We start from the raw sequence: 24257 nt of genomic DNA on the forward strand, positions 1-24257 counted from the left end.
GCACGTAGATATAAAATTAATGCTTGACTCAGAACCTTGTTTTATTTAAATGTGTTCTTCATGCTACAATACAACCTTCAGAGTCAATCAAATACGTAACGTCAATAGTTTCCTCAAAACTCTTAAAAACTCACAGCCACAGTTCTACACCTCTATAAGGCAGCTTCAGTATGCAAAACATCACAACACACTAATTGTGGAATTAAATCCCATTTTTATGCAAATCAAAAGAAAAGCAAACAAGAGTATCAAATATCAAACTACCAAAAGCCGGTGACATTCAGTATGTGTATTTCTCAACCCCCTAAACTTTTCTCAACACTGGGGAGTTGCTTCCCCCAAGTTTTTTGAGACAGGGTTTCTCTGTGTAGCCCTGACCGTCCTGGAATTCACTCTGTAGACCAGGCTGGCTGCCTCTGCCTCCATAGTGCTGGGATTAAAGTTATGCACTACCACCACTACCTGGCCTTTTTTTTTTTTTTAAATTCCCCAGCAATTCTCTGTCAGCTAGAGTTGGAAATCACTGCTCTAACAGAACATCTAATTAAGCAAAATCACAATTCAAAAAGCACAGCACAGGAAAATTGCAGGCACGTGGGGGATAGACTTAGAACCAACATACTCTGCTTTTGAACAGTCTATCTCTTCCAAGACTCAAAGATTACTAACAGCGTAATTTATACCATAATCCTACCAACTACTACAGCTAGGGGCAGTAGTCAGCAGGTGCTTGTTCATCATGCAGGAGACTCTGTTACTAAAACAAAGACCCCAAGAAACACAACCTGGACAGAACTTTGTCAACTATCAATCATCCATCGTTATAATACTATTTGTTGGTGAGGGAAGACTGAGATTTTTAGGCGTAAATAAGAAAGACACAGTCTCAGGGCACTGGAAGAGGGCGAGACCTTCTGGTGCTGGATTCCCCTGGTCCCATCCAAGAAAAAGCTAAGAGCAAAGGGTCACCTGTGGCAAGGGACTGAGCACTCAATTTTTAAGAGTCTTGCTCATTTGAGCTCACTGGTCTTCCTTCCCTTCCAATTTCAGATAAGAGAAGACCAAATAAAGGGAGTGGGTCACGGAAAGTGTGGGCCCTTGTTTTTGACAGTAACAACTGTCCTTCACCATGGAGCCACTCACAGATGAAAACATGAAAAAAGAGACCGGTTTCATTTTAGATAGGTTCATGATATGTGTGCTATAGCAAAGGCTGGTTGTAGTGAAGTTCCACTTCAAACTTTCACTCATTGACAAATCAAACATCGTTTTGGAATGTTTAACTTCTGCTAAAATGTAGATTTAACCCAATATAGTATGTATTTTGACATTTACTTGTAGGCCCTATATTAGAAGTTGAGGTTAAATTTATCACCAAAATATGAGAATATTCTTACAGCTACTACTAAGGTAATGAGCTACGAAATTAATTCCCTAGTATTGCTTTGAAAATATACCCCTAGATATTAAAAGAAATCCCAATTCCATCCCAAGGCATTGTTTAACTTGGATTCTTCAGTCATCATCTACAGTTGGCTTAATGGTCACTCCTCTTCTTATCTGACCCCAACCAATTAAACTGCAAAATAAAAATAGAAGAAATTATGAGCTTTACACTACCGCACTGGCATCACCACATAATCACCCGACAGATTGCTTTACCTGCCTACCTTCTAAATGCAGATATGTTCCCAAAGCTGCTTCTTTTTTTTTTCTTTTTTAAAGATTTATTTATTTATTATGTAGATAGTATTCTGTCTGCAGGTATATCTGCAGGCCAGAAGAGGGCACCAGATCACATTACAGATAGTAAGTTTGAGGCTAGCCTGGGCAAGAGGAAATCCCATCTTAAACATTGCCGGTTGTGGTGGCTCATGCCAACAGAAGAATGCAGATCTGTGTTCAAGGACAGCCTGGTCTACAAAGTGAGACCCTGCCTCAAAGAAAAACAAAACCTAAGTGCTAGAGAGATGGCTCAGTGCTAAAAAGCACTCATTGCTCTTGCAGAGGACCTAGGTTCAGCTTCTATCACCCATATGGTGGCTCATAATCAAACAGATCTGACAATCTATTCCAACCTCCTTGGGCACTGGGCACACACATGGTGCACACATCAGGCAAACACATAAAATAAAATTTAAAACAACAACAAAAACAACTCCCCAGAAAGAATGATTTGCCTTACAAGTCTAACCAACAGAAGAAAAGAACTCATATACCTGTTCAGATCCATCTAAGGGCCCTTCAGGCTACCCAAATTATGTATCTAATACATTTTGTGTTTGTGTGTGGACATGCATGAGTGCACCTGTCAGTCTATAAATGTGTTTTGTTTTCTTTGAAAAGGAGTTTTACTGTGTAGTTCTGGATGCTCAAAGTTGCTTTGTAAACCAGGCTGGCCTTGAACTCACAGAGGTCCACCTGCCTTTGCTTATGTGCTGGGATTAAAGGTTTGTGCCACCACACCCAGATCAGATTTAAAAGCAAATCAAACCCTCTTCTCTATACTTGTCTTTCGAAAATGCTTTCTTTCCACTGATTGCCTCAGCAGATCAATGGTCTTTAAATAACATCAGCTGGGAAAATAAAGAGAACCACAGGAACACTGTCTAGAAGCAGACTGCTCTCCATAGCAGGATACCAGATAGCTATGATGATGCATGTCTTTAATCTCAGCGCTTAGGAGGCAGAGGAAGATGGACCAATTTGAGTTCCAGGGCAGCCAGGGCTACCTAGGGGTGATGGTGGTAGAGATTACAAAAAGGTTAACTTTTGCTAAACTGCAGCGACAACTCAGATCAATCTTCTTGGCAAGCATGCAATCAGAGCCGGTCACCTGCACAGCATCAAGGAAAGACAGACAAGTAAAGAACAGTCAAGATGCAGAGGAATAATTAGGGGAAAACCAGCCCGCGGGATAGTCTAATTTAGGGGTATTTTAGACAAATCCACAGGAAAGGTTAAATGGACCAAAACTGGCTTCTAGAAAGACCCCAAATATCCACAAGCAGCGACAAAATATTAGAAATTCTTTAGCACAGCACTATGACAGTGTTTAGAAGAGTCATCCTGCCTGAGTCCCTAAGTAACAACAGATAAAGCAAAGCAGAATTCTTTCGCTACAAGTTAAAATGATAGTATAGACCACAATGCAGCGAGGAATGGGAAGGAAGCAGTAGACTCAATAATTAATTTGGGAAAGAACACAGAATGAGAAACCAAAGATAAATGCTTCCCAGCTTGTGCATAGGCCTGCATTTCTAAGGGTCCCTCTCTACTGACCAAATCTTGGACAATTTGTACATCAAAATAAACACAGCAACAGATCATAGCCTAATGAATTAAACAGATCCTCAGGAACCTGCATTATGAAAGTAGGTAATCAAATAATGGGGAAGAAAAGAATGGCAACCAAATGTGGACTGGTGGAATTGGCAGGGGGAGGGTGCTGGTGGGTGGAATCACTGTTTCAATCAATACAATGAAGTTCAATTCAGGCAAAAATCATCCGCGAATGATAAATACAGAAGGGGGTAGAATTTGATGAACAGCAGGCTATTTGCATATACAGGGTTTCCAAACACATTTCTCTTTCTTCTCTTTTTGGCTGTGCGTGCGTGTGAGCGTGTGTGTACTTGCATGCACATGTTAACTTTGAGCTAGCCCAGGTTACCCTCAAACTCACTATGGAGCTGAAGATGACTTTGGACTCCTAATCATGTGCATCCACCTCCCAAGTGCAGGGATTACATCTAGCCTACTAGACTTCTTATTAATTGCAAGAGTAATTAAGAGTAACTAAATAGCAGGAAAGTTGGACACGCTCACCACAGCAATAGTCAACTTCCAGAGAGAGCAGTCAGTCATGTATCTCTGGCCATGATTTCCTGAGAAGACATGACCATCCATATAAGAATTCCAAGGTTGCTGGGTAATGTTGGCACGTCTTTAATCCCAGCACTCAGGAGGCAGAGGCAGGTGGATTGCTGAGTTCGAGGCCAGCCTGGTCTACAGAGCAAGTTCCAGGACAGTCAGAACTACACAGAGAAACCCTGTCTTGAAAAACCAAAGAATTCCAGGGGATTCAGTTCCCAGCACCCTCACTGGGTGGCTCACAACCACCTGCAACTCCAGCTCCATGAGATATGACAACTCTTCCTTCCATGGGTACTATACTCATGTGCACATATCCATATATGAAATAAAAAAAAGAACTTCAGACAAGAACATCTAACTTAAATCGAATCTTAATTTCCAAAACGATAAGACAAGCCCAAAAGCAGTCTATAAAATTACTTTCTATAGCCTTCAAATTTATCAATGTCAAATAAGAACAAAGGAAGGCTGAGAAAGTTCCAGATGAGAAATCAAAGAGACATGAAATCCAAATGTGAATTCTTATTTTACATGGCAGGGTCATAAGAAGTGTTATTGGGTAGAAACAAAACTGGAGGATGGACTATATACTTTAGTATTTTAGCAATGGTCAGTGTCATTTCTTCCCTCTCCCCACCTTCAAAACAATTACATTCATCTATTTCTTTGGTTTGTGTATGCATATGCTGAGGTGCACACATGGCAGCCAAACGATAATTCTATGGATGTCAGATGACAACTTTTGGGAGCTGGTTCTGTCCTTCCACTAATGGGTCCTGTGATAAAATTCAAGCCATCAGACAAAGGCCTTAACCTGCTGAGCTTCCTTACCAGATGCCATCATTTTATTCCCATTTTTGAAACAAGGTTTCACTATGTGGCCCTGGTTGGCTTGGAACTTGCTATGTAGATCAGATTGGCCTTGAACTCATGATAGACTCACCTGCCTCTGACCCCCAAGTGCTGGGACTATAGGCATATGCCACCACGCTCAACTCATTTTTAAAACCAAACTAAACCATTTTTTTATTTCATGTGTATGGGTGTTTTGCCTACATAGTATCTGTGTACCATGTGCCTGCCTAGTATCCACAGCAGCCAGAAGAGGGGGTTGAATTCCTTGGAACTGGAAGAGACAGTCACGAGCTGCATGTGGATGCTGGGAATCAAACTTGAGTCCCCTGAAGAGTAGTGCTCTTAACTGCTAAGCCATCTCCCCAGCACTTTCTTTTTTGCTAGGATTTCAGTCTGTGGGGCAGACTGGCCTAAAACTACGTAGCCCAAGCTGGCCTTGAACTCCCTGTAATTCTCTTGGCTTCAATGTTCAATTTCTTGGTTATGAAAGAGAAGGCCCTTGTTTTATAGATATATACTGAACTATTAAGACATCAAAAAGCTTGACATACACAACCTACTATCCTGCACATAGTCCAAAAAATTATATGTTAGTAAACAAATGGCCGGGCGGTGGTGGCGCACGCCTTTAATCCCAGCACTCGGGAGGCAGAGCCAGGCGGATCTCTGTGAGTTCGAGGCCAGCCTGGTCTCCAAAGCGAGTTCCAGGAAAGGCGCAAAGCTACACAGAGAAACCCTGTCTCGAAAAAGCAAAAAAAAAAAAAAAAAAAAAAAAAAAAAAAAAAAAAAAAAAAAAAAACAAATGTGTGTGTTCACATCTTTCTGGAAAAGGTATGTATGAGTTTTCTATTCAATTCTTTTTTTTGTTTGTTTGTTTTTCAAGATAGGGTTTCTCCGTGTTGTTTTCTTTTTTGGTGCCTGTCCTGGATCTCACTCTGTAGACCAGGCTGGCCTCGAACTCAGAGAGATCTGCCTGGCTCTGCCTCCTGATTGCTGGGATTAAAGGCACTCACCACCACCACTCAGCTTCTATACAATTCTTACAAAGTTACTGTAAAGTATAAAATTAACTACAAATAAAAAACTTATGGGGGGCCAGGTGTGGTGACACATGCCTTTAATCCCAGCATTCCAGAGGCAGAAGCAGGCAGATCTCTGTGAGTTTGAGTCCAGCTAGGGCTACAGAGTCCTTGTTCCCAAAACCCAAGTTTATGAAGGACAGACCTGGGAAGGGTTGGGAGTAGGTAGGCAAGTATGATCAAAACACAGTGTATGAAACTCTTTTTGTCTGTTTCAAGACAGGGTTTCTCTGTGTAGCCCTGGCTATCCTGGAACTCACTTTGTAGAGCAGGGTGGCTTCAAACTCATAGAGATCTGCCTGCCTCTGCCTTCTGAGTACTGGGACTAAAGGCATGTGCCACCACCGCCTGGCATGTGTGATACTTTTAAAAAGAAACCAATTGAAAAGAGAAGTTTGTCAGTCCAGGGCTGATAAAGATGGCTCATAAGACAAAGGCACTCATCACTCAGCCTGACTACCCGAGTTTGATCCCCAGAACCCAACCCACATGGTGAAGAAGTTGTTCTCTGATCTCCATATGTGTACCATGGCACGTGTGCACCTCCACACACACGCACGCACACACACACACACACACACACACACACACGCACGCACGCACGCACGCACGCACGCACACACAACAAACAAACAAACAAACAACGGTTTACAAAGGGTGCTTGCTGCCAAGCTGGATGACCTGAGTTCAATCCCTGGAACCCACATGGCCGTAGAACCAACTTCCACAAGTTATTCTGACTCTCTCTCTCACCTCCCCCACTCCCCGCCCCCAACTAAATAAAAGGAGGGAAAAAGTCAGATGATGCAAATACTGAAACATTATAATTCACTGTTTTTTGGATAGATTACATCTAAAACGAGGGAAGCCAAATGAAGTATTTGTACTAATATAAATTACTATAAATCAAGGCTATAAATACAACTTTCAAAACCATCCAAACAAAAAGGTGACCGCTAAAGTCACACTGTCTGTCGTGTTCAAGGAGAAGTGTGTCTATATCTATATATATCTATATCTATATATATCCCACCAAGAACTTAAGCTTTTTTTTTTTTGAGCTGAGGATTGAACCCAGGGCCTTGCGCTTGCTAGGCAAGCTCTCTACCACTGAGCTAAATCCCCAACCCGAACTTAAGCTTTTTAATAGACAGTGGTAAAGGTAAACAAACTTACCGCCAATGTTTCTCAACTCTTCGGCTAAGGGCAATTTTTTCTCCTACTTCTGTGCACACAGGATTAGTCAAAACAATCTTGCCCAAATCAGCCTTGACAGCACTAACTCTTCCTCCTGTTGACAGGGACCCTATGTTGACCATAAGCACTTCATTCTTAGACAGCTTTTGGACCTAGGAAATGAATTACAGAAAGGGAACAACAAATAAGGAAACGTTCTTTGAAGAGGGTGGTGGCACAGACTCTTAATCCCAGCAGATCGATCTCTGTGAGTTTGAGGCCAGCCTGCTTTACACAGTGAGTTCTAGGACAGCAGGGGCCTCAAAAACCAAACCCAACTCAAAACAAACAGGAGCTGGGCACATCTCAGGAAGCAGAGGCAGGCAGATCTCTGTGAGTTCAACACCAGCCTGGTCTACAGAGTCAGTGAGTTCCAGGACAGCCAGGGCTACACAGAGAAACCCTGTCTTGAACCCCCCTACCCCCAAAAAACCCCAAACAAACAGAAAATCCAAAACAAATAGTTTTTGTTTCAGTTGGAATTTTTTTTTTTTTTTTTTTGGTTTTTCGAGACAGGGTTTCTCTGTGTAGCTTTGCGCCTTTACCTGGGACTCACTTGGTAGCCCAGGCTGGCCTCGAACTCAGAGATCCGCCTGGCTCTGCCTCCCGAGTGCTGGGATTAAAGGCGTGCGCCACCACCGCCCGGCTCAGTTGGAATTTTTTAAATTTAATTTGATTGCTATAGAAGTCAATTTCCTTCTAAATCAACTACATATTGACTATAAAAGACCCAAACTCCAAACTGAGTTTAGCATTGGTGTTGGTCCTTTCTGAAAGCTGAGTTACACACATGCACTCACCTTTGCTGCTTTCTTGTCTCCTTCAGTTCGGACGCCCAGAAGACGTCGAAGCAGGAAATAGGAAATTTCCAGTTCTGTGAATATTTCAGGTAAAGCTCCAACTGCACCAAGCACTTGTCCCACCATTCTGTCAGCTCTGCACAAAGTGGGGTCGATCTTTGTGCCAACTCCTAATATAAAGTAAGGTGTATTTGACTTTATTTCTTCTCTAAAACACCTTTGGAGTGATTGGCTTTAAAGTCTAGTTAAACAAGCATAAAATGACACCCCTTTACATATACTTCCATATTCACACACATAAATTAAGTCTAACAAACTATCTGCTTTTTTTCTAGTTCACCCACTCACTCACTCACTCACTCACTCACTCACTCACTCACTCACTCATTCATTCATTCATTCGTTTCTCTGTGTAACAGCTCTGGCAGTCTTGGAACTCGCTCTGTAAACCAGGCTAGCCTTGAGCTCATAGAGACCCACTTGCTTCTGCCTCCTGAGTGCTTGGATTAAAGGCGTGCACCACCACCACCACCCAGCTATTTTTTATTTCTAAGTTATGTGTATATGTATATTATCTGTGTATGGATCCGTGGATGTAAATGTGGTAACAGAAGAGGGCACTGGCTTTCCTGGAGCTGGAGTTACAGGTGGTTGTGAGCAGCTCCTGAATTCAGGAACTCTGCAAGAGCAGTAGGCACTCCCACATGGTAGAAGTTCTCTTATTTGATCTACCCCTACCTCTATCTTTTTCTGATTTGTTTGTTTGTTTGTTTGTTTGTTTTTGTTTTTAGAGACAGGGTCTTACTTTAGAAATGTCTTATGTCTTGAGTCTGGTTATGCTGGCCACACTGGTCTCAACTCTCTGTGCTAAAGGTAATCCTCCTGCTTCAGACTCCCAAGGAAGTGGGGCTATAGGTGCTCACTACCATGCTTACGTGGAAGTTATTTCTTTTACTCCCGCCTCAGTATGAGTATAATCTGACATTTTTGAGTAACTTTACATTCGCAAACCACTCATAAAAAGCAAGCCTAAGTGTTTCAAAGTGTTTCACCAAACAGTAAATCAGGCACTCTAGTGCAAACCTGTAGTCCCAGCTACTTCTGGACCAACTGACTAAGGGAATTCAAGGCCAGCTTGGGAAATACAGCAAGGCAGTAAAACAAACAAACTGAAATCCCCAAACTATAGGTAACTAGTTGGGTGTTTTGAATGCTAGGCCACCAAACTTATTTTATGCCAGGCACAGTGGCATAGACCTGAAATTCCAGCTACTGAAGACAGGAGGCAGGAAGACCTCAAGTTCTAGCTCAGTCTGAAGTACAGAGTAAGTGAGTTCAAGGACAGCCTGGGTAACCCTGTGAGATCCTTTCTCAAAAGGAAAAAGAGTGGGGCTGGAGCACTGGCTACTCTTCCAGAGACCCAGCTTCAATTTCTGTAGTGAGTAGCTATTCCAGCTTTGACCTGGAAGTACTACCCCCATTGAGGCTTCAGTAACTGTCATGCCTACAAGGCGGGGCCAAGACAGGAGCCCTTAAGACCTGAGATCCGGATGGGCCAGCTCTCTTGGTTCCTGGATCCTGGACACTGGAGGTAGACCTAGCAGAGTTTTCCAGAGAACACCGCTGGACTGCGCTACACCTTTCCCGGACCCTGTAACCTATCCCTTTATCTGTAAGTTACCCCACAAAATAAACCTCCCTTTTAACTACGTGGAGTTGCCAGGACCTCACAACTGTCTGTAACTTCAGCCCAGGGGATTCAATGCCTTCTCTGGCCTCTGTGAGCACCAGGCATGCATTTGGCCACGCGCATGTGCATACACAAGCACGCACAAAACACCCATATACATAAAATAAATAATAATAATAATAATAAAAGGAAAAAGAGGGCTAAGGCTATAGCTCAGTGGTAGAGCACCTGCCTAGCATGTTCTAGACTTTAGGCCCAAACCTTATTACTTTAAAACAAAACAGCCAGAAATAATTATTATTGCTAATAAGTATTTACCCACCAAAATGTACTTTAAAAATATTGCTTTTTATTAATGTGTTTGCTTGTATGAGTGGGTGAGTCATACTGCCAGCTCCAAAATGTATTTTCTGTTTAAAATATTTCAAGATGTACCAATAAGGCCAAGTGTGGTAGTACACATCTGTTAAGTCTAGCACTTGGAAAGCTGATTTGGAAGGGTTGCTTTGAGTCCTAGCATAGTGTCAAAATTTAAAACAGGATGTGGTGGGGCATACCTTTAATCTCAGCACTCAGGAAGCAGAGGCAGTTGGATCTTTGTGAGTCTGAGGCCAGCCAGGGCTATGTAGAGACCCTGTCTCAAACAAACAAACAAACAAACAACCGCCCCCCCGCCCCCAAGAAAAAAAGGGAGGCGAAGAGCTGGCTCAGCAGTTAAGAGCACTTGATGCTCCTGCAGAAGACCTGGGTTTGGTTCCCAGAGCTCACAAGGCAGCTCCCAGCCTCTGAAACTCCAGTTCCAGGGGGTCGGATGCTCTCTTTGGCATTCTTGGGCACTAGCACACACACAGTACAGATATATATATGCAAACAACTTGTACACATAATAAATCTGTAAAAACAAAACAAACTCTACAATCTATCTTTAATATTTCCTATGAAACATACCACGAATCTCCACAAATTAAGAGATGACAGAGAAATCCTTACCAATGAGACCACCCGGGGCAGCATACTGAAGATCATTATGTTCCGCAAAAAGTGATACAATTTTGGAAAAGATTGGTTTACACATGAGTTTTCCTTCACTATCTTTGGAAACAATACCAGGTCTCACTTCTATCTCCTGGCCTACCTGTAAACATATAACCAGTAGTGAGATTTACTATAGAACACCACATTTATTATTTACTTACCAATGTTCTAACAAAAAAAGACCACAAAACTAAAAAGGCAAATTTTTTGTCTAATTTTAAGATCATTACTTTTATTTACTTCTTACTATTATTTTTATTGGCCTGCAATTCATTAGGTAGAACAGGCTGGCCTTGAACTCACAAATACCAGCCTGCTTCTGCCTCCCAGCTGTGCACCATCATGCCAGGTTAAAATCACTACTCTTAAAAAAAAAAAAAAAAAAAAAGGTATTTTGTATTTTGGTTTATTTGAGACAGGGTTTTACTGTGTAGCCCTGACTGTCCTGGAACTCACTCTGTAGACCAGGCTGGCCTCAAACTCACAGAGATCCATCTGCCTCTGCCTCCCGAGTGCTGGGATTAAAGGCTTGCACCACCATGCTCATCTTTTTTTTTTTTTTAATGGAAAAAACTGACATGGAGGAGATAGATGGCTCAACAGATAAAGAGCACTTGTTCTTACAGAGGATCAGAGTTCAGTTCCCAGCACCCACATGGCAGCTCACAACCATCACTAACTCCAGTTTCAGGGGATCTAACACTCTCTTCCGGCCTCCATGGACACATACATATATGGAGACAAAACATCCATATATATAAAATAAATAAATCTAAAAGAATATTTTAAAATTCAGATCTAAGCCGGGTGGTGGTGGCGCACGCCTTTAATCCCAGCACTCGGGAGGCAGAGGCAGGCAGATCTTTGTGAGTTCGAGGCCAGCCTGGTCTCCAAAGCGATTTCCAGGAAAGGCGCAAAGCTACACAGAGAAACCCTGTCTCGAAAACCAAAAAAAAAAAAAAATCAGATCTACTCAACTGCTGTAATTTACCAAGTAAACCTGTTGTCACATAAAACATGCTCCACATTCACTAGAGAACTTAAATTTAGAGGTTAGACATCTCTCAAAGACAAAAATAAATCCATATTCAATACCAGACAACATGAAAAACCATTTCTCACTGGGTGTGGTGGTGCAGACCTTTAGTCCCAGCACTCGGGAGACAGAGGCAAGGGGATCTCTACGTTTGAGGGCAGCCTGCTTAAGACAAGGGCAGGCTGATGAGCTGGCCCAGAGGGTAAAGGTGCTTACCACCATGCCTGATGACCTGAGTTCAATCCGAGGACCTACTAGACAGAAGGAGAGTCAACAGCTGCAAAGTTGTCTTACTTCCACCTGTGCACTGTAGCACTCACATAAGAAACAAACACACAGACAGCGGAACGGTTCAAACCCAGTTACCTTTAACACTCCTTTCAGAATACTACCACCAGCTACACCTCCCTTAAGGTCATCAACTTCACAGCCAGGTTTGTTGACATCAAATGACCTGATAACTAAAAGAAAAATTTACCACAAATGAAAGCCATTCTATTTACTTTAGATTTAGAAGACACATTCTTTTCCAAGTCACCTTTTCTAATAACAATCTAGTATTATTGCTTTAATGCTTACTGAAGCCTTACCTGTGATAGGAAAAAAATACCAATAGTTTGAAAGTACACTGAGATGGCTTATTAAAGTTTATCAATACTATAAAAGGGTCTCTACTATGGAATATCATGAAGCTATTTGAAATTAATGTTAAAAGTATATATAATGATCAGAGATGGGTTTCATATACTGTTAAAGGAAAAAGCAGTTATAAAAACAGAAGAAAAAGCCTGGTCTCCAAAGCGAGTTCCAGGACAGGCGCAAAGCTACACAGAGAAACCCTGTCTCGAAAAACCAAAAAAAAAAAAAAAAAAAAGAAAAAGAAAAAAGTTAAAACATGTGGCTTGCCCTTCATATTTAAGGGTTCTACATCTGTGTAATTCAAGCAGCCAAAGAGCAAAACTACTTATGTAATGAACACAAAAGTGTTTTTGTGTGTGTGAGGGTCACTATCCCCTATGTATCATAACTATTTACACATCATTTACAATAAATTAGCTATTATGACTTAATGCCTACAGGGACTGGGGGTACAGCCCTTGCCTCACATGCATGAGGCCTTGGGTATCTCCAGCACCACCAGCAAAGTCAATCAACCAAGTGCACAGGAGACTGTATATGGATGCACACAGTATGCCATTTCACTTATTTTTTGAGAGAGGGTCTTACTTTGTAGCCCTGGCTGTCCTGGAACTCACTACAGAGACCAGGCTAACCTTGAACTCACAGAGATCCACTTGCCTCTGCCGCTCAAGTGCTGGGATTACAGGTGTGTGCCACCGTGCTTGGTATTTTATATATAGGATTTCTGTATTATATGTCTTCTACCATACAAATTAAATTTTAAAATTATAAAACAATTTTAAGACTATATGACTTATACTTAGGTCACCCAAGAGAATGTTCCCTAATAATCACACTAACAGCTCCAAATGAAGGTCTGGAAATGCCCAAATACATGCTTTGAAAAGGCTCCTACAGCAACAGGTCCACTGCTGTGGAACAATCTTTTTGGACACTGTCAATATGTATTACTCTCACTGGTTAATAAAGAGCTGACTGGCCAATAAAAAAAAAAGAAAGAAAGAAAGAAAGAAAGAAAAAGAAAAGACTCCTACATCTTTGAGCAACAACCACAGCTCAGTGAAATTAAACGCATCGGTTTCTCAGTAATAGTACAATGGCATCATTTGTATGGAAACTATAACATCCCAACATGTTGAACTTCCCTAGAAAACACTGTATTACTCCATGTTGGTTGCATAAAATGCTAAATACAAAGCACAAAAAGAGTTTCTTTTCTACTCAGGGTTTTGTCATCCAGCAATATAATCAAGACATTATTTCAAATAGGTTTTATGGATTTATCATCATCTCTTCAGTAAGAGAAAATATTAAGACAATCTTGAAGGGGAAGCACTATGTGGAAAAAATTCACTTAAACGTGACTCCTGTCACTTACCAATGAGACGGGGTTCTGAAGTAAAGTCTCTGGGGGGGCACTGGTATTTTCTTCACTATGTACTCACAGACGACTTCAATATTGTATTTCAGCTGAGCAGAAATTGGAATAATTGGTGCTCCTTCTGCTACTGTTCCTACATTAACAAATTTCAGAAAGATCAAAATCCTTGGGTCTTACAAAACTTGGTCTACACAGCTGCTAGACAAAGTAATTAGAGCTAACAGAGGCCTAAACATTCCCACACAAATGCCAGTCAGCAAGTAGAAAGTGGTCTATCTAGAAAGATGACAATATTCTTTTTTTTTTTTTTTTTTTTTTTGGTTTTTCGAGACAGGGTTTCTCTGTGTAGCTTTGCGCCTTTCCTGGAACTCACTTGGTAGCCCAGGCTGGCCTTGAACTCACAGAGATCCACCTGGCTCTGCCTCCCGAGTGCTGGGATTAAAGGCGTGCGCCACCACCGCCCGGCTAAGATGACAATATTCTATCTTGAAATCTGAAAATGAATTCTTTGTCCTCTAAGGGACAACTGCTAAAATTGTATCATTGGGTATATTTAACAAAGGCAAATGCTGTGTTTAAAGGAATAAAATACTAACACTTTTGGGAAGGAGCTCTTTACAAGCTGAAAAGGTTCTAACAACATGTAATTAACCTTTCCATAAATGCCAAGAGGAAATTACAGACTCTTTGCTAATCAAAGACTGGCTGGTATATATCACATTTTTTAAATTACTCATATGTCAAACAAACTGGTCAAAGAAATAGAGCAATAATTAGATTTTAATCAAAATGGATTAATCTTTTTCATGCTGGAATTAGGTTCCCAACAAGAAAAGGCTAAAAAATAATTAAATGTCAACAGTATTGTGTATTATCATGTCTTCTCAGAAAGTGAAACATGCCATGGTACTAGAGAAAGGAACTCTGCCAAGATTGCTTTGTTTGTTTTTTTGAGGCAGGGTCTCTATGCAGTCCTTGCTGGCCTAGAACTAGCTATATACACAAACAGGCTGGCCTTGAACTCAGAGGTCTGCCTGCCTGCGCCTTCAGGGTGCTAGAATTAAAGGCATGTGCCATGAGGCCCAGCAGAAAGATTGTTTTTTTAAATGATTTTATTCATTTTACTATCACTAAGGAATGGGAGGCAATGATGTGAACTCAGTGCCCTGGGTATGCCAGCCAAGCACTCTACCGTTGAGTTATACTCTAAGTCCTTGAAATTTAAAAAGCTTCAGTTTTGCTGGGTGGTGGTGGTACACGCCTTTAATCCCAGCACTCGGGAGGCAGAGCTAGGCGAATCTCTGTGAGTTCGAGGCCAGCCTGGGCTACCAAGTGAGTTCCAGGAGAGGCACAAAGCTACACAGAGAAACCCTGTCTCAAAAAACAAACAAACAAAAAAAACCCTTCAGTTTTAATTTTGTATATTAAATTCAGAAATATATATTTATAGTCTTATCAGGATACTGTATCAGGTCACTAACAAGTAGAATGTAGAAAAAAAATCTATGATACCTAAATTTACCGTTTTAGATGATCTATTACCTTTATTACTATATTATCTTTCAAAGTGATCCTCTGATTTATTAGTTATAACTTCTTACCTTGTACAAATGCAAGAATCTGCTCATATTGTTCCTTAGCCTGACTTTCTTTTACCAGATCAATTTTATTTTGTAAGATCAAAATATGCTTGAGTTTCATGATTTCTATGGCAGCCAGGTGTTCAGAAGTCTGAGGCTGAGGACATGATTCATTACCAGCTAGTTGACAGAGAACAAAACAGATAGATACATAAGAATTAATTAGAAATATCCAGACCATGCAATTTCAAAAACAGAAAGCAGACTGCTGGCTGTGAGGGGCTGGAGGGAGTATAATTGGGCAGTGATTGTATGATGGGCAGGGTATTCACTTTTGTGCTAAAGGAATTCTGAATGTAGTTCCTCTGAGTCGTACCCTTTAAACAATAATGGTAAGCTCTACAGTATGCACACATTCTACCACCAACTTTGCTTCACCCTATATCTGCATTCACTGCAGCCTCCCATTTCTGGTCCTAAGCAAGAAGCTTCCAATCAACAAATCTGGCTTCAAGAGCTTTTTTGTTCAGGCCTCCTAGCTCAATCTAGTCTAGGTATGTTCTGGCAGTCAAGCTCCTACGAGGAGGCTCAACGTCCTCTGAGGAGATTAAGGCTACTCCTTAACCAAGGAAGAGCACTATGAAGACAAGCAATGGTGCGAAAATAGGCAAGTTTGGCTCAGCATGCTAACAATCACCTTGCCCAGTCTGTTCATGTGTCCTGTACTATGTCCTCTCGCATACCTAAGAATACCATACCCACACCTGTCAAATCTCTTAAGAGCTCACACAAGGAAGCACAGCATTAACTTTGGAAACTCCCATGCTGTGCTACACCATGGCAATTACTGTGAATAAATAACAACACATCTACATGGAGGGGCAACTCACAATCCACATGTATGTCCGAACACACAAATTTTATTTAAGTAGAACTAATATGTGAAACGATATTCCTTTTTGGATACTGTAGGACTTCTCAGAAGCCATAACCCCCAGGACTCTTTTGCTTAGTATTTTGTTTGTGATATCTATTAGAAGGAAATGTCACTCTGGATGACACATTCCCATTCATGCCTCACTCAGGTAATGGACATGGCCTCCAAAGGCTTTAGTTCTTCCTCAAATACTCCACACGAATTAGTTCTTTATTGGTTTGTCCAAATCAATTCTGATGGTTTTACCTATCAACAGAAGAGCTGCGTCCATCACTGCTGCGCCGTTCAGCATCGTAGCCATCAAAATATCATGGCCAGGACAGTCAACAAAGGAAACATGCCTGACAATTGAAAAACAACAATCAAAACCACAAGCAAACTGTAGATTTCTTAAAGTTAAATCACACGGGCACTAGTTCTCACTGTTGGAAAATGTAGACTTTGGGTCTCTTATCTCTGGCTTCCACAGGTACTGGCACCCAGGTAAGCATACCCAAACACATACATATAATTAAAAATAATAACTATTAAAAAAAAAAAGAGAGAGAATGAGGATTCGAAAAAACATTGTCCAAAATACCACTACCCCTGAAAAACTTGAGTCGTGTGTCTGACGTGAGGACAGTACTACTTTAAAATTATAGTACTCAACTCTTTTGAATTGACTGTTCAGATCTTATTTGACCTCACAGAAAACAGAAGAGGGAATTAGCTCCCCTTGAGCTAGAGTTATAGGCAGTTGTGACTGTTAGAAACTCAACTCCAGTCCTCTGCTTAAGAATAAGTGCATTTACAGTTGGGCATGGTGGCGCACATCTTTAATTCCAGCACTCGGGATGTAGAGGCAGGCGGATCTCTGAGTTCAAGGCCAGCCAGGAGTACACAGAGAAACCCTGTCTTGAAAAACCAAACCAAACCAACAAAAACAAACTATCCCACCAAGCAAAACAAGTCACACTGAAGCAAGAGAATATCAGCAATATTGTTGGCCTTTATTTAAAATTCTGATTCTGGTGACTATGTTTTTAAATCCTATCCCCACATCCTGGAATGTGTCTTTCTTTCTAAGCTTAACATCTACACTAAAATATCTTCAATAAAACCCGGATCCAACTTTGTGGGGGTGGGGTGGGGGGAGCAACCAGGTATGATGGTACAGGCCTTTAAAATCCTAGCACTAGGAAGGAGGGAGGCAAAGGCAGGCAGATCTGTGAGTTCCAGGCTAGCCAGGGCTACATACTGACTGATACCCTATCTAAATAAAACAGAATCCTGATATCCTGTTCATTATAATTTTCTAAATTAATTTTAAAAACTGCATTAAACTGGGGCTGGAGAGATGGCTCAGCAGTTAAGAGCATTGGCTGCTCTTTTAGAGGACACCAGTTCAATTCTCAGCACTCACATGGTGGCTCACAACTGTCTGTAACTCTAGTTCCAGGGAATCTGGCACCCTCACACAGCCATACATGCAGGCAAAACACCACTGCACACACAAATTAAATAAAATTTAAAAAGTAGTTGTATTAAAGAATCTATCCTGATTATTGAGATTTCTTGGCTTCTCCTCCACCCCTAAATTTTGGGCCTGAGATGACTCTGCCCTGATCTAAAATGGTCTTGCGGACTTGCAATCCCCAAAGATGTTAGATACCAGCACCGTCTAGTAAGGAACCAACACGTGCAATCATATTGAGAAAACTCTTTGGAAACAAGGCCATTTATTTTAAAGAAACAATTTTAAAAATGGCTTAATTTTTTTCTTATCTAACAGAAATGACAGTTTAAATCCAATGAATTGTGTTTTCTTTCCCTTTCTTGCTCATGCAATACTTGCCTAAAAAAAAAAAAAAAGAATTTTTAAAAAAGACTTATTTTGGGGTTGGGGATTTAGCTCAGTGGCAGAGTGCTTGCCTAGCAAGCGCAAGGTTCTGGGTTCAGTCCTCAGCTCCGGAAAAAACAAAACAAAACAAAACAAAACAAAAAAGATGAAATAACAAAAAAGACTTATTTTTATTTTCTGTGAATGAGTGCTTCATGTCTGGTACCCTCAGAGGCCAGAAGAGGGTGTGGGATCTCCTGGAACAGGAGTTACAGATGGCTGTGAGAGCCACCAAGTAGATGCTGGGAATCAAACCTGGGTCCACTACAAGAGCACCCAGTGCATCCAACACCCGAGACCTCTCTAGCTCCCTTATGCAATTTTTCAGTTTATAGAATTTTTTTAATAAGTATTTAAAATTAATTGGAAAAAAATTTTTTTTTTTTTGTTTTTTCGAGACAGGGTTTCTCTGTGTAGTTTTGGTGCCTGTCCTGGATCTCGCTCTGTAGACCAGGCTGGCCTCGAACTCACAGAGATCCATCTGCCTCCAAAGGCTTGTGCCACCACCACCCGGCGAAAAATATTTTATCTTTCACTTATCATCATTGTATAAAATAATATGAAATAATGAAAAACCAACGAAACCATTTAGCAATTAAGTTTAGTGTTCAGTATCTTAAGTACACGTTAAAAAGCACAAAGCACAAAACAAGTGATTTAAAAAGCATAAAGATTTTTTTATCATAAAAGTTACCTGACTAATTTGAAGTTCCCTTTGGTCCCTGGAATGTCTGTAGGAAACTCATCTGGTGTACTACTTCCGCATGACCTGTAACATTCTGGTCTAGGACAACTTGGGTCATCAAGTTTATAAATCTAAAAGTTTCAGTGTTAAAGAAAAAAGAAAACTGGATTTGTTACCAATGCAATAATTAAAGTTAAATAGTTTCTAGTTTCATGACACATAGATCACCTTAGCATTAGCATATCCAAGCTTGATGGTAATATTTCTTTCTAGTTCATTTTTGAATCTGACGGTGTGAACTCCAGAAATAGCCTTTACCACAGTGGACTTCCCATGAGCTACATGACCAATTGTACCTATTGACAAAGCACAACAAAATTAACTCCTGCACGCAAGTACACCCAAACATTTTTTTTCAAATAATGTTGAGTAGGGAACAAAAAACCAGCCAGGCCGCGGTGGTGCACTCGGGGGAGGCAAAGACAGGCGGATCTCTGTGAGTTTGAGGCCAGCCTGGTCTACAGAGTGAGTTCCTGTCGCACTGAGATATGTTGCATTTGTTTGATTAAATAAAATTAACCTGCAATCAGGAGGCTGAGTCGGCAACTAGCTAACAGGAAGTGACAGGAAGAGGTGAAGCCAGAGCTTTTAAGTGGGGGCTGAGAAAAGGACGCTGGGTAAAGGCGCAAGCAAAGGGAGGTGAGCTACTTGCTATTCAGCCCCTCCAAGCGAGCAGAGCAGAAGACCACCTCAAATTTTGAATCTTGAGTTCTTTTTTTTTTTTTTTTTGGTTTTTCGAGACAGGGTTTCTCTGTGTAGCTTTGCGCCTTTTCCTGGAACTCACTTGGTAGCCCAGGCTGGCCTCGAACTCACAGAGATCCGCCTGGCTCTGCCTCCCGAGTGCTGGGATTAAAGGCGTGCCCACAACTGCCCGGTGAATCTTGAGTTCTTTAGAGGGACAGAGATCCCAGATAGTTTCCCTTAGTAGCTTTGAGAGAGTCAGTGCCTGAGGGAACAGAATTCCCTCTGGCTGTGGCTCTGGGAATTCTTGCAGTTGCCTTTTAAGGCAACCAAAGTAATAAAGAAAAACAGTTCCGGGCCAGCCAGGCTAACAATGAGCAAACCCTGTCTCAGAGAAAGAAAGAAAGAAAAAAAAAAAAAAAAGAAAAGAAATGTTGTCCTGACTTCTATAATGTGCATGGACAGACATGTACAAAATAATAATAATCGTAATAGAAATAAAATTATAAAATTGTTTAAAGGGGAATTCAATTTTTCCCGTTTATATGCTCGTTCCTATTATAAATTTCTTTTCAGACCAATTTTAGTAGAATATGTACTTGAGTGGAAGAAACAGGATGGATAGTTTGAGGCCAGCCTGGACAATGTAGGTAGACCTTACCTTGAAAGAAAGAAGAAAGAAAGAGAGAAAGAGAGAAAGAAAGAAAAAAAAAAAAAAAACAACAACCACTTGGTGGGCGGTGGTGGCACACGCCTTTAGTCCCAGCACTTGGGAGGCAGAGGCAGGCGGATCTTTGTGAGTTCAAGGCCAGCCTGGTCTATAGAGCGAGATCCAGGACAAGCACCAAAAACTAGATGGAGAAACCCTGTCTCGAAAAACCAAAACCAAAAAACAAACAAACAAACAAAAAAACCACCTTAAAACTTGTCTACAGAGGACAGGCACCAAAACTACAGAAAAACCCTGTCTCGAAGGAAAGCAAAAAAACAAAAAACACACCAAAAAACCCCAAAAACCAAACCAAACAAAAAAGAAACACTGACACATACCCGGTAGTTAATACGACAAACTCCAATACAACAAAAAAGAATACACTCATACTCACAGTACTCAGAAATCTGAGGCAAAGGGATTGTCTTGAGTTAGAGGTCAGCCTCGGCTACACAACTGAATACCAAGTTAGCTAAGGTTAGGATTACATAGCAAGTCTGCCTCAAAACTTAAAACAGAAAACAGACCACCTATTATTTTATACTCAAGCAATACACCTCGACGGTTCTAGGTGCCAATTAGGGGGCAAAGAATTCTACTTAATTATAGATTATATATCAAATAAAACTTCCATAAACTGCCTTTGTATGACAAGAGGAACGCATTTTCACTTCAAATTTCTGCTACCGTATGATTACATACTGCCTTGTCCTATTAAACTTTTCACACACATATATCTCAAAAAAAAAAATGTATGTAGCAACACTTTGTTCACAAGGGCTCCACAGCTTTCTTTTTGACACTGTACTGCTCAGGCCAATCTCCAAGTAACCACCCACATTATTCAAGTAATTGCACAAAAGAAAAGGTTAAAATTACTTTTAAGTCAAGTGTACGAGCTATCTTATCTTACCAATATTAATTGTAGCTTGTCTGCTGATAACTTCATGTGAAAGTGGTGTCAACTTGGTGACATCCTGCAATGCAATATTTCAAAGCATAATAAATATAAACCAGAAATTTTTCCTTGACTTTATATTCTCCCTGTATAAGCAGCTCTTTTCTCCTGCTAAAATGTCTTTTCCCCTAACGTGCTATGATTGGGAACCCTATTTGCCCTTCAGTGTCACACAAGACAACTCCACTCACTAAGAGAGGTCTGGAGATGAGAAGTCGTCTATTCTGAATCTTTGCAAGTCTCAAGTGTCCAACACGGTGGGCAGTGCAGTCCGGTTTCCAATTCTTTACACACTTAAAACTTTTAACAACCGCGGTGCGTCTCATGCTGGCCTCCAGCTCGGTATGTAACCAAGAATGAGCTTTAACTTCTGATCTCACCTCTTAAGTGCTAAGATTACAGGCGTGCGCTTACGCGCTTCTGGGGCTGGAACTCAGGAATTTGTGTCTGCTAAGAATGCACTCTACACAGTGAAGTTCAGCCCCATCCATATTCCTTAATTAAATTTATCACCAAAGTTTAGCCACACTCTAGGAGTTCGAAGTCTCACAATCGTTCATCAGTTTGGGGACTAGGGAAGGTACTGGCGGCAGAGCCGGCACGCCTTAGACTCTAAGACTTGGAGGGTCCGGGTCTAGGATAGCTCCTTTACCCCACGCTCCAGCCACCCAGGCACTGCCTCATCTCCACCCCGAGCTCATGGTACATTCCCGCCACAATTCAAGACCTTACCAATGTGGCGAGATCCTGTCGGGAAAGATGTGGCTGCCCGAGAGTCACTCCAACCTCACCTCCAGCCATCTTGCTTAGAGAGGAAGGAAAGTGCTAGATAGCCGCCTGATATAACGTAGGCCCCCTTGGGCGGAGCGAACGAGCAGCGGCGGGCGGGCGGACTACGATCCAGGCCTGGTAAAAAGGATGGCAAATGCAGCACTGATCTTACTGCTTGGACTTCTCTGTTTTAATTTGCACAAAAACTAGCTGCTAGCTTCCCTGAAAACACAATACAAAGTTTTGGAACGTATCCGTGGCAGACCTGTTAGATTTTTTTTTGTGCAGGCAAGACTAAGGACAGCCCCCAGGATAGGCCCCCCCCTTGAGGGGGAGGGGTTATCAATGCGACACTGCGCGCTAGACGGAGAAGCTATTTCCGTTTCCTTTAGGTGCTGGCCGGAAGAATTTCCCGGCATCTGGGCGTCTTACTGGAGTGTAAAATCAGAAAGTGGCAATTTCTCTTTTATTTTATTTCATTAATTTATTTACTCGTTTTACGCATTTCTATAATCGAATAGAGCGATATCAACTAGGAATCCTCTTCCGCCTTGCTGGGGCGGAGACCAAAATATAATGTATTCTAGTGTAGGTGTTTTTATTTGATTTTACCTTTTTTGTTTTCTTTTCCGAGTTTCTCTGTGTAGCTTTGCGCCTTTCCTGGAACTCGCTTTGTAGACCAGGCTGGCCTCGAACTCACAGAGATCCACCTGGCTCTGCCTCCCGAGTGCTGGGATTAAAGGCGTGCGCCACCACCGCCCGGCTGATTTTACCTTTTTTGTTTGTTTTTTGAGACAGGATCTCACAATATAGGCCTTGGCTGGCCTGGAATTCATAGACATCAGCCTGTCTCAAGTGCTGGGGTTAAAGGCATGAGCCACCATAGCACCCACCCCCACCCCTGCGCCCCCTCTTTAAACCTTATATCCTTACCTTTTGATTTTTGCCTTATATTCGGTTTTTGTTTTAGTTTGCATTGTAAATAGCTATACCAGTCAGTTTAAAAACCATTTTTCATCATCAATTCAAAAGAAGTGATGTTTCCTGTTTGTGCTGCAGCCGACATACTCTTCACACTCAAAGCACCCAGGAGATCCAGGAAGGCTAGGGGTACAACTCAGTTAGTAGAGCATTTGTGAGGCCCTGAATTCAATTCTCAATACCTAAGAAAAGGGAAAAGAAAAAGAGAGCAGTGAGTTAGGCATAGTAGCCAGAATCTGTAACTCCAGCATTTGATAAGCTGAGACAGGAGTTCAGGCCAGCTGGAGCTGTGCATAGAGAAACCTGTCTCAAAAAAAATTTTTTTTTGGTGTGGTGTTTTGTGCAGTGATGGTTTCTTATCCTTTGTGAATATGCTAAAACTCAGGTAGTTAGGAAGTTTAACAGAGTGAATCTCTAGATATGTGATTTGTAGGGCAATAAACATTTAAATTTATTTACACCAAATAGAACATAATATGCTTTATCATCATAGACCTTTTGGTAGTAAAAATCTCACAGTGGGACTAGAAAGATGGCTCAGTGGGTAAACGTGCCTGCCACCAAGCAAGGACCCACATAGAGAGAACCAATTCCCACAAGATGTCCTCTGATCTTGCAACTACACACATACACAAACATAAATAATAAAAACGTTAAAAAGAGAAAAGGGGGGAGGGAAAGAAACACCACAGGGCATGGTGCTGCATGCCTTTAATTCCAGCGCTTGGAACGTGGAGACAGGAGGATCAGCAGTTCAAAGGCTTTCTTGGCTACATAGAATTTGAGGGCAGCCTGGACTACATGTGACCTGTCTCAAAAAGACCAAACATTACCATTAAGTGTGAAGGTTCAGATGGTAGAGTGCTTTCCTGACATGCATGAAGTCCTGGATTCAATTCCCAGTACTGAAAAACAAACCTTGTCAGCCATGGTGACACTCACCTTAAACCCAGCACTCAGGACTCAGAAGCAAGGGGATCTCTGAGTTCCAGCCAAGCCTGGTCTATATATTGAGTTCTAGATCCTTTCTCAAAAAACAAAAACAAAAAAACAACAAAACAGTGTTTTCTCATACTTTGTCCACTTGCCTGTTTTTGTCTTGTTTGGCTTTTGTTTTGGAGACAGTCTCTTGTAACCCCCAGGCTAGCCTCAAACTTGCTGCGCAGCCCAAGAGGATGGCCTTGAATTCCTGGTCTTCCTGCTTCTACCCCCAAGTGCTGGGATTACAAGTGTGATCTGGGGTGAGGGGTGGGGGATGGGGATGAGAAGGCACACATCAGAGTCTTATTTTATAGCCTAGAGTAACACGAGCTGGCCTTGAATTTGATTTTCAATTCTCTTGCCTTAGTTTCTCAAATGCTGGGATTGCTTGGATTAACA

General features: G+C 41.5%; 1 protein-coding gene across 1 annotated transcript; it reads right to left on the minus strand.

Annotated features, from left to right (window-relative positions):
• Positions 1-11: 11 nt before the first annotated feature.
• Eif2s3 (eukaryotic translation initiation factor 2 subunit gamma) lies at positions 12-21984 on the minus strand. Its single transcript, XM_052732610.1, is given in 13 exon segments — positions 12-1579; positions 6987-7159; positions 7847-8016; positions 10527-10671; positions 11974-12068; positions 13628-13664; positions 13666-13763; positions 15232-15390; positions 16394-16488; positions 18724-18845; positions 18943-19070; positions 21081-21144; positions 21858-21984. Coding segments are annotated over 13 exon segments (1419 nt in total). The 5' UTR covers positions 21927-21984; the 3' UTR covers positions 12-1515.
• Between the last annotated feature and the right edge of the window lie 2273 nt (positions 21985-24257).

The sequence above is a fragment of the Peromyscus californicus genome, unplaced genomic scaffold (assembly GCF_007827085.1).
Source record: "Peromyscus californicus insignis strain IS unplaced genomic scaffold, ASM782708v3 Scaffold_10__1_contigs__length_136768540, whole genome shotgun sequence".
NCBI lineage: Eukaryota > Metazoa > Chordata > Mammalia > Rodentia > Cricetidae > Peromyscus > Peromyscus californicus.